General features: G+C 42.8%; 1 protein-coding gene across 1 annotated transcript; it reads right to left on the reverse strand.

Moving 5' to 3' along the window:
• Positions 1–4,163: 4,163 nt before the first annotated feature.
• LOC131438230 (uncharacterized protein K02A2.6-like) lies at positions 4,164–8,447 on the reverse strand. The gene has a single exon (XM_058608103.1). The coding sequence runs from the start codon at positions 8,445–8,447 to the stop codon at positions 4,164–4,166; it is 4,284 nt and encodes a 1,427-aa protein (XP_058464086.1).
• Between the last annotated feature and the right edge of the window lie 3,455 nt (positions 8,448–11,902).

Below are 11,902 nucleotides of genomic sequence, written 5' to 3' on the forward strand. Positions count from 1 at the left end.
CCTACCTCCCCGTGGTGCCGGCTGGGGTGCGAGTAACCATAGGAAAGATCGGGTAACCTTGGTCGTATGCTGACAGGGAAGGAGGGCTTGCTTTCTCTTTACAGAGAGCCACCCGGAAAACACATGTTACGTACGATCAAGAAAGAAATACGACTCGATATAATCGGCAAAGATCTACGCGACGAAATAAGGACTACGATTGGAAGCTTGGCACATGGAACTGCAAATCGCTTGGCTTCCCAGGATACGACCGAATGCTGCATGATGAGCTTCAAATCCGCGGCTACGATGTCGTAGCACTGCAGGAACTTTGTTGGACGGAACAGAAGGTGTGGAAAAGTGGGCATCGAGCGGCTACCTTCTACCAGAGCTGTGGGACAACCAACGTTCTAGGAACGGGATATGTAGTGTTGGGCAAGATGCGCCAGCGCGTAATCGGGTGGCAGCCAATCAGTGATAGGATGTACGTATTTAAGATAAAGGGTCGTTTCTTCAATTACAGCACCAGCAATGGGCACTGCCCACATGAGACGAGTTCCGATGACGAGAAGGAAGCATTTTACGCGCAGCTGGAACGAACCTACGACAGCTAGAGGAATATAAGGTCCGCCGTGAGTAGCACTGCGAATCGAGGAAATGACTGGTTTGACGGCGAATGTCAGCAGTTGGTCGAAGAGAAGAATGCAGCAAGAGCGAGGATGCTGCAACACCGCACTAGAGCGAACGAGGAACGATACAGATAGGCACGGAACAGACAGAACACGGTTTTCCGGAGGAAAAAGCACCACCAGGAAAACCAAGATCGCGAAGCGATGGAACAGCTGTACCGCGCAAATGACACACGGAAGTTCTATGAGAAGGTGAACCGCTCACGTAGAGGCTACACGCCACAGACCGAAATGTGCAGAGATACCAGTGGTAACCTTCTCACGAACGAACGTGAGGTGATCGACAGGTGAAAGCAGTACTATGACGAGCATCTGAATGGCGAAGCACAGGATACAGAAAACGACACAGGAATCAATCTGGGTGCACGCTCAGCTAACGACAGATTCCCAGCACCTGATCTGACGGAGATAAGTGAAAAGATCGGCAAGCTGAGCAACAACAAAGCCGCGGGCAATGATCATTTACCAGACGAGCTGCTCAAACATGGAGGAGAGGCACTGGCTAGAGCGCTGCACTGGACGATTTCTCAGATTTGGGAGGAGGAGATTCTACCGCAGAAATGGATGGATGGAGTGGTATATCCCATCTACAAAAAGTGCTATAAGCTAGATTGTTGCAATTACCGCGCCATCACATTACTCAACGCCGCCTACAAGCTACTCTCCCAAATCCTTTGCCGTCATCTATCACCAATAGCTAAGGAATTCGTAGGGCCGTACCAAGCGGGATTTACTGGAGCCCGCGCCACGACGGATCACATATTCGCGATAAGACAAATGCTCCAGAAGTGTCGTGAATACAACGTATCCACGCATCACCTATTCATTGTCTTCAAATCGGCATATGACACAATCGATCGAGAACAGCTATAGCAGATCATGCACGAATACGGCTTCCCGGATAAACTAACGCGATTGGTCAAAGCAACGATGGATAGAGTGATGTGCTACGTCCGAGTATCTGGGACGCTCTCGAGTCCCTTCGAATCTCGGAGAGGGCTACGGCAAGGTGATGAAAACACTTTTGTATCTTGTTCAATATAGCCTTGGAAGGTGTGATTCTAAGAGCGAGGATCGACACGAGTGGCACGATCATCCGAAAGTCCGTACAACTTTTTGTCTTCGCTGACGATATTGATATTGTAACACGTAACCTTGAGAAGATGACGGAAACCTACATCGGACTGAAAGCTGAAGCTAGGCGTATCGGCCTGGCCATAAATGCGTCGAAAACAAAATACATGAAAGGAAGAGGTTCTAGAGAAGAAACTTTACGCCTCCTACCACGAATATTGATAGACGGTGACGATATCGAGGTGGTTGACGAGTTTGTGTATTTGGGCTCACTGGTGACCGCCGACAATGACACCAGCAGAGAAATACATATTTTGGCAGGGAATCGTGCATACGTTGGACTCAGAAAAACCCTTCGATCAAGAAAAGTACGCCACCGCACGAAATTTACCATCAACAAAACGCTCATTAGACCGGTTGTTCTCTATGGCCACGAGACCTGGACTATGTTGGCAGAGGACCAACGCGCTCTCAGTGTTTTCGAAAGAAAGGAGGACCATCTATAGCGGAGTGCAGATGGAAGACGGAACGTGGAGACGGCGTATGAATCACCAATTGCAACAGCTGCTAGGAGAACCACCTATCGTACGGACAGCTCGGTCGTCTACGATGGGCTAGGCATGTCATAAGGATGTCGGACGACAGCCTAGTGAAAATGGTTCTTGAATCTAATCCGACTGGTACAAGAAGAAGAGGAGCGCAGCGAGCAAGGTGGATCGATCAAGTGGAGGGTGATCTCAGAATCATTCGTGCCTCGAGTGGCTGGCGACGAGCAGCCATGGACCGAGTTATGTGGAGACGTATGCTTGATACAGCAAAGGATACCCCAAGCCTATAGCTGTTAGGTAAGGTAAGAGAGCTGTATTCCAAAACATTTGATTTGGTGAGGAGAGCCGTTTGTCATATCCAACTGTTATCGATTCTGGATCGAAAAGCAACGATATCGGTAAAAATATATTGTGAATAGGAAATAGGTTTTCAGTTGAAAACGTTAGTTCCTTTCGGCAACATTTTCTAGGTGAGCGGGCCACTAGAAACAACATCGTGAAAACTGCTAATAATGTGGCTTTAATTTAGAAAATAACAACTTTTTTCACATATTTGCAGCACGAATCGAAAACGCACTTAAACTTCCCGTCGGCTCGTGAAATCATCTCACGGATACGATTATTTTGCGTCTGCCTTACATGCTTCATTATACTCCAGATCGTTAAAAGAAAGGATCGTTTTGAATCACAATCCAAAATACTTGCAAATTATCGGATTACTGAGCGAGTTAACTTATCATTGGTTCGGATTAAAACTGAACAGGTACTAGGCAAAATTTAAATGGCAGCGCACCATAACGATTGAAAGAGAGAAGAAATGCAAGAGAATTAATTATTGCGCTTCGCCGATCGGGTGTTACTTGAGGCAATCGGGTGTTCGGCAGAAGCACAATTATGCACGAATAAAATCGAGTAACTCTCAATAGGTAGAAAAGTGTATATGAGTGCTAACCGACTGAATATAGATACGATTATTCCCTTCCTTCCCACTCAGCAGGCTGTTCTATTTTGTTGGCCCTTGAGCGCTTGTTGAACGACATACTGCACGAAATATTCGTTCAACTTGCTGGAACGGTTTGTTGTTGTTTTTTCTCTTGCAAAAATAGTGTGAAAAGTGTGTGTTACCTTCATATAGAAAGAACATTTCTACGTGAAGTAGAAGTACTGTACAGGTATGTAGTGTTAGTTTAAAAAAAATAAGTGGAAGAAATTTCAGAAATTCTCCAGTAAAACTAGTTCAACGGGGCTCCAACTCCTCATATTGAAAATGGCTCAACAATGGACCTTTGCCTGCCGGGTTTGTTGAACGAAAATAATGGCATTCGGTTCAAAGGTCTGTTTCAAAATCGGCAAACGTCCCGTGTTGGCCTCCCGTTGAACGATTGATTGGACTTTCATTGGACCAACGAAGTACCATCGTTGAACGTTTTTTTGTCGTGAATACGACTTACTTTACTATGGGGTGCCTTTTCAAAATTAGCCATATGGAAGAATGGGCAGAACTCAATCATGAATATCTCGACTTGTATTAATGGTAGCAACACAATTCTTTCACCATTTCATCAAAAATATGATCAGGAATTTAGGATAATATATTGAACAGTGTGAGATAACCACAAATAACTCTGTTGTGATGTAAAACGAGGTGGATTCACAACAAACAAATATATTTTATTTAAAACAACTAAAATATTATATACATTAAAATGTGACTTCTACTGCGAGCCATGATCGGAAGTAAAGTGTCGTAACGATGACAGCTGTGCGTGTTTCCTGCACGGTAACGTCAACGGGCTTTTGACAGTCATCAAAAGCTGTGAGCTACCGGCTGAACAGTGTTGCCGTTAGTGTGGTCCTCCCAACATCTCCCCTTTTAATAGAGATGATAAGGATCATACCTCACGGGTACTCTTCTAGTCCGCGAAGAGTGGCGTGAGATTACCGCTTCTTGTTGACTGTTTGCTCTCGTTGTGCGTGTATGGGAACGTTGAACAATCTCCCTAGACTCGGTATTCTGGGGAATTGAGTTCTTTGTTTCCGTTGTTTGAGTTTCCAGAATAATCTCTTGAGACTCTTGAGACGCCTGCTCAAGTGGTGCTGGACGAAGTCCCCAGGTATCTAAAAGAATATTCAGGGGAATATCGGTTGACTGCTGCTTGACTGAAGTTTCAGCTCCATAGCGCCTTCGTAGTTGGTTGCAGTGAGACCTGATAAGGTTCTGCTCTGATGATAACCACACGTTGTAGATTACCCGACCAACTCGTTCTAGCACCTTCCCGGGCTCCCAAGTCCAAGTATTGTTGCGATGAACTTTGGCCCAAACCGATTCACCAATCAAATATTTCCGACTTTTGGTACCATGCTTCCGGTTGAACTGTTCTTCTTGCTTGGAGTCTGCTGATTTGTAATACGCTGTAGGAGGCTTCAACAGGTCCAAGGATGTTCGCAATCGTCTGCCCAGCAACAATTCTGCTGGTGTCTTACCTTCCGGTGCACTACGGCATGGTGTGGAGCGATAACACAGAAGGAAGGTATCAATTGCTTCCCGAAGGCTCTCTCCCCCCGTCATAATTTTTCTGAGTGTCCGTTTGAATGTGTCCACAAAACGTTCAGCCAGTCCGTTTGATTGTGGATGATACGGTGGTGTTTTCAAATGAATAATGCCGTTGTTGGTACAATAGCTTTCGAAGTTCTCACTGGTAAACTGCGTGCCATTGTCTGTAATTAACGTTTCCGGCATGCCATGCCTCGAAAAAATTTCTCTAAACATGGTTAACGTTGCGGCCGTGGTGATTCGTTTAGTAGGAATAACTTCCGGCCATCTGCTGTACGCGTCCACAACAATCAGGTAGTAGATTCCATCTACTGGTCCGGCGAAATCGCAATGCACTCGCTGCCATGGTTGCTGTGGAAGAGGCCAACTTTCTAGCTTGGTCTTGCTGTTAGTTTTCGCTGCTTCAGCACACTTATTGCAGGAGCGAACAACCTGAGCTATCTGTTCATCGATACCAGGCCAGTACACGTAATTACGCGCTAACGATCTCATTCGTTCCACACCTGGATGTCCTTTATGCAATTGATGAAGTACTCGATTCCTAAATTTGGTTGGGATGACTATCCGTTCTCCGTACATCAAACAGCTTGAAAATACTGAAAGACTATCTCGGCGCTGTTGAAACTGATGCAACTGTGGATCGCTGAGATCGGATCTATTAGTAGGCCATCTGGATTGCACGTAACTAATAACTCTCTTAAGAAGTGAGTCTGCTTGCGTTTCATCTTGGATCATCTTGAATGTGATTGGTAAAACTTCTAAAGATAGTTCAAAACTGTGCTTGACTGATTCTTCCAACTCGATCGATGCGATGACATACTCTTCATTAGGCCGAATGTGATTGTTGATCAGCCGCGAAAGAACGTCTGCGTACCCAAAGCTTTCTGTTCTGACGTACTGAATGGTGAAGTTATATAATAGTAACGTCAGTGCCCACCGCTGCAGTCTGTTTGCAGTGTACACAGGAATACCTTTTTTGCTTCCGAAAATCGATAACAACGGTTTGTGATCCGTTTCGAGTATGAAACTTCGACCAAATATCATGCGATGAAAACGCGTTACGGCGAAGATGAGAGCGAGTCCCTCCTTTTCTATCTGACTATAGTTGGTTTCAGCTGGAGTGAGACTGCGTGAAGCATATGAAATTGCTTTAATTGTTCCATCCGGAAATTTATGAGCTATGCGTGCACCGATTCCTTGCTGGGATGCATCCGCTGACACCACAATGTCGAGTTTTGGATTGTAGTGTGTCAACGCGAGCGGCGACTGCAGAATTTTACGAAATCTGTCAAATGAACGCTGACATGCTTCCGACCAGATCCACTTTGAACCCGTTCTGAGTAGTTCATCCATCGGGAACCGAAGGTTGCGCATTTCCGGAATGTACTTTGCATAGTAATTGACAGCACCCAGATACGAACGCAACGATGGAACATCATGTGGCGGTGGCATGCTTGCTACGGCTGCTGATTTGTCTGGATCTGGCTTTATTCCATCGCCATCAAGTATCTGTCCGAGGTACTTGATTTGTGACATTTGAAAACTGCATTTTTCAATCCTCACTGTGAAACCATACTCTCCGAGTCGACGCAGAGTTTGATGTAAATTGTGGTCATGCTCTTCTTGTGTACGGCCACCGACTAAAATGTCGTCTAGATAACCACATGTTCCGTTGAGATCGCTGACCATTGTGTCCACCAACTGCTGAAACACTCCCGGAGCTGACTTGATGCCCGGAGTTAGACGGGTGTAACGAAACAATCCCTTATGTGTGTTGATGGTGAGAAGGTACTGGTCGCGTGTATCAATCTCTACTTGAAGGTAAGCATCTGACAAGTCGATGTGACTAAACAGTTTACATCCCGCCATTTTCGCAAATATGTCCTCAGGCAATGGTAGCGGGTACTGGTTGGACTCTAAATTACTGTTTAGTCCTGTAGAGAAATCAGCACAAATACGCACGGCTCCGTTTGGCTTCCGTACTACCACAATTGGTGCTGCCCAGTCTGAATGGTCAACTGGAACAAGAATACCAAGATCCTGAAGCCGCTGAATTTCATTTTCCACAGCGCTTTGCATGCTGTACGCCACGGGTCGTTTGGGGCGAAATATAGGCTTAGGATCTCCTTTCAAAGTGAGCTGAACTTTCGTCTTAGTACACAGTCCCATTTTACTGCTGAAAACGGTTGGGAACTGTGCCTGTAACACATCAACATTGTGCTTTTGTGAACCGGTGACTTTGTGACAAATTGAACTAAAAGGAACGTCCCACAGTCCGAACAATTCTTTCCAATCTGCGCCTAAAATGTTCAAATCAAGATTAGATGATACAACACGACACAGACCTTTTTTAGAAATGCTGCCGATTTGCGCGTCGCACCAGAATTCCAGCGCTAGATCAAGTGGTTGTCCTGACGCTGTTCTAGCACTGCATGTTGGCCTGACTCCTGGAGGCTGCCCAATGTGTTTCCAAAGCTGGTCAGATATAATTGTAATATCTGACGCTGAATCTATTTGCAACTGGACTGGAACCTTGTTGATTTGGATCTCAGCAAACTTCCTCCTTTGGCTGACGTTCTTGACTGATACCCCCTTGACGTCTTTGCTCACAGTAAATATCTTTTTATTTGAAGTACACTTTTTCGAAAAACAGGCACAATAACCTTCCTTGTGCCCTTTCTTTTTGCAGTCACGGCACTGATGCTCGCGGTACTGGCAGTCCTTTGAGAAATGCATGCCTCCACACGACCAGCAAGGAGTTCTTGGTCGATCGATACTGGAACCTGCGGCCGATCGAAGGTGCTTGTGGTTTGACTTCGATTTGTATCTACTTTGCTTAACTGCATGTACGACCGCTTGCGTTCGCGGATTTTCCACGAGACTGTTATCCTTTTTCAGATTCACCAGGTTCTTGCACTCTTCAACTACCTTCTCCAGCGAAATTTCAGAAGTGTCGTTCAATTTAGTAATGAGCCGCATACGAATATCGGAATCTCTTGACGATTTTAATCCGCACACGAAAATGAGTGATTTGAACTGCTCTTCCGAAAGATCACTGATCTTGAAATCCACACATGCTCGATTTACCTTGCAAGAATATGACACGAAATCTTCTGCGTCGTCTTTAGTAATTTGAAGACATTGATATCGACGATGAAAGATAGACACTGGCGATCCAAAAATGGTTTTAAGCTTCTCGATGATTTGTTCGAAGGTGAAATCTTTTGATTTCTTCGGGAGAATGAAGCTGGTGGAACGCTCATGTGCTGCTGGGTTTAATTTCCTCATTAGCAGTCGGACTTTCGCAGCATTATCCAAGCGTCCCGCATCCTTGTCAAACAGATCTGCATACCTTGAATACCAAGTGTCGAACGTGCATCCTTGATCTGGATCGTAGACAAACTCGCCGATGTTGCTGGCAAGCGAATCTAACGTGATTTCATCTCTTGACAGGCCCTGTATGGTTAACTGGGTGGCTGACATCTGCGATGTGAGTTTTGCCATAAGCTGTTGTTGTTGTTTCAGGATCTGGAGCAATAACTGATCGGTGTTTTGCTGCTGCTGGGCCGCATGAGCGGCTCCCGTACTTGGAGGATCTGACATGGTCACTTAACCTCAATTTCCACGCAAACTTTTATTTGTCGAAACGTAGCGAACCATTCAATTTGCGCGGTACTGGCACCAACTAACCTCGTCGCCACTTTGTTGTGATGTAAAACGAGGTGGATTCACAACAAACAAATATATTTTATTTAAAACAACTAAAATATTATATACATTAAAATGTGACTTCTACTGCGAGCCATGATCGGAAGTAAAGTGTCGTAACGATGACAGCTGTGCGTGTTTCCTGCACGGTAACGTCAACGGGCTTTTGACAGTCATCAAAAGCTGTGAGCTACCGGCTGAACAGTGTTGCCGTTAGTGTGGTCCTCCCAACAAACTCAAAAATGAAGTTTTCTCAAACTTTGAAAACAAAAACTTTGAAACGTGCCATTTGAGCCAATTTGTTCTGATTCCTGGGTTTTTCGCGCAAGGACGACGATTTTGAGGTAGTCAGGCACATATCTTCAACTGACTGTGTATAAAAGGGGAACCGTGGTCGAAAATCGATCATTTCTTTTCGTGCGTTCGATGGAACCAGACGTCGTGGGAGTGAAATTATCAACCAGCATCGACGGAGAGTGCACCTGCGTGGTTAAAATCTCAAACGCTCAGGTCGCAACTCTCATTTGCTTTTCGGTAGTCGTAATGAGAAGTTTAAGTTTCAGATTAGGTAGGTAGGCAATATAGGTTTAGAATTCAGAGCCTGCGTACTGGAACTGGATTCTGGAACTGTATTTCGGAACTGATTTGAGTTTCGAAATTGTTTTTTTAGAATTGAAACTGGATTCTGAGTCTGTTCTTGGTCTTGAACTCAGGGTCCAGTTCCTTATTCCAAAACTCTTCTATTCGGTTCTTTTTAGAACCATAATAATTCTCCTACAGAATTATGCGGAATTTTACTTTACTGTAATACAACCCATTTTGGTAGTCATGGCGAAAAATCGTCTTCAAGTTTCAGAGATTAGTTCAGAGTCTGCGTGCTGAACTAAATTCTGAAAAATAATACCGGAACTGACTTCAGTAACAAAATTGTAGTTCTAGAACTAAAATCCAACTGAATTCTGAGTCTGTTATATGTTCTGAATTTAGTTCTTGAACTCAGATCCAGTTCCTAATTGCAGAATTCTTCAAATCGGTTCTTTTTAGAATCATAATAATCCCTTCAAAGAATTATGCGAAATTTTACTTTACTGTACTCTATACGGCCCATTTTCATATCACAGGCCTATTGTATCATTGATCAATCCAGTAATTTGAAGTTTCCCTTACTGGAAGATTGTAATCGGTTGCGAACGCTATACCTACACAAACCAAATCAGTATCGCACCCACGGACAACAGCCTGATCAGGTCAGATGAAGGAAGTCAGCGGTGTGGCAGGTTTCTTTCATTAACGAAGAAGTCCAGTTCCCGTCTTGGTTACTGAATGAATGTCTGATTTATTTTCTGCATTTTGGTTTTTATAAAATATACAAATTTTCTCTGTGCACGTGTAAGTTTGACGAGAAGTCTTGAGACTTGACAATTACATATATCGAACAAGTTTTGGTAATGATTATATGGAGAAGGCTAGTGTTTAATAAACAATTGAAGTTATTTATTTTCCTTCGCGCGAGGCGGAAAATCCACGCCAGCGGCGCAATGGTTTAAAGTGTTTATATTCATTGCGTTACTTTGCTTGTGCGCTGTAAGCAGTTCAAGTGTTTAAGATAGGAGGACCGTTTTTGGTACCGAGCATAATTTCGGCTGTATCGGTCCAACTCATAAAATATTTAAAGTTTATGATTTGTAAAGTGCCGATGCATCAAATCATAAAGCTGTATGTGCTACGATGTATGGCTGATTTCCGTACAAAGTATTCCCAAGAAGACGTTTACAATGTAACTACATTGTGTCGAAATGAAATGAAATGAAATGTACTATTGCAATTGTTCTGAGTGTTTAACGTGGAAAACGTGGTGGTTTTGTAATTCCGCCACACCTTCCCCGTAAAAAAAATGATGAAGTTTACGGAGTCATTTTCGGTTGATAAAAATTAAGGTCTGGTCTCAAGAAATCTCTTACAATATTGTGTGAAGTGTAATGTGTTTTACAATGATTTGGTTTTTCTTCTGTGTTATAATTCCTGGGTTTAGATATTATTATGTTATTGTATAATGTCAATAGTGTAATTTGTGTGGTATAATGGTATGTAAAGAAATGACAATAAGGTAATTTTGAATGTAACAGGGATATAGTAATAAGATAATGTTTTGGAGTTTATAATTGTATAGTTGTATAGCGATATTTTTATATAATTTGATTATGCTATGGTAATGATGTAAGTACGTGTATGATTATATGGTGTATAATATGATATAAAATATAATAGTTTTAAAAATTCAGATAGGATATGGCACCTAGTGTTATATCCTTAAAGGGTCACATAAGTAGTGTGGACTTTGCGTCTGCTTAGCGGTTTAAGTTGAACTGCTAGGCACGAGATGGCAGTTCAATTTGAACTGCTTTAAGCACTGACGAGCCGAAGGCGAAACGCAAAGAAAGTTGAAACTAAATATGTGCTTTTTTGCACAAAACAAAAAAACCCCTAAATGTTTAAAAATTTGTTCTTGAGTAAAATTTCGTGTTTTCCATAGATTTGTAATTTATTGTTGTATAACACGTGGTAATATTATTGTATATGATTACAATTTAACAATTTGATTTTTGTGGACTGTATGAGTTTGCTTTGTTTCTAGGTTTTCTACTATTGCATTTGGGTGGTCTATATTTTTTACTATGTAAGGGCCTTTGTAAATTTTGTCTAATTTTGTTCTATTGTGATTTTCTAACATTACCTTATCGTTTATCTGAATGGAAGAGGGTTTCGATTTATTTTCTTGATTTGAGTTTCGTTTAGTTTTGATTTTGTCTATGAGTTGGTTTGCTTTCAAGGCTGCAGTTTTTAATTTGTATTTCAATTCCGAGTAGTATTCGTCATAATTATATGTCGGTTCTATGAATTCTGGATTTTTCAATTCGTTTGGTACTGATGCTGTTTTACCAAAGATCAGTTCAAAAGGTGTGTATGGGAAATCGGTGTGAGGAGTCGTATTGTAGCAAAATGCGTAGTAAGGCAGCCAGTCATCCCAATCAGTATGTGATTCGTTGACGAACTGTCTTACGTACTCATTCAGACATCGATGGTTTCTCTCTAGACTTCCAATAGTTTGAGGGTGATACGGTGTTGAAAATTTTTGAGTGAACTTGAGTAATTCGCTAATTTTGTGGAAGACTTCATTTTTAAATTCGGTTCCTTGATCTGTTCGTATAATAGACGGGGTTCCGAATGCAGTGTTCGACAAAAGCTTTTGCTATTGTTTCTGCTTGCTTGTCTGGAATTGATTGCACGATGATATATTTAGATAAGTCGCATTGAATTGTTAGCGCGTATCTATTTCCTGAATTTGATTT

This window comes from Malaya genurostris, chromosome 3, assembly GCF_030247185.1.
Source record: "Malaya genurostris strain Urasoe2022 chromosome 3, Malgen_1.1, whole genome shotgun sequence".
In the NCBI taxonomy this organism is placed as follows: domain Eukaryota; kingdom Metazoa; phylum Arthropoda; class Insecta; order Diptera; family Culicidae; genus Malaya; species Malaya genurostris.

Bases quoted from the DNA above. Each gene is read 5' to 3' on its own strand.
- LOC131438230 (XM_058608103.1), bottom strand. From the start codon at position 8,447: ATGTCAGATCCTCCAAGTACGGGAGCCGCTCATGCGGCCCAGCAGCAG.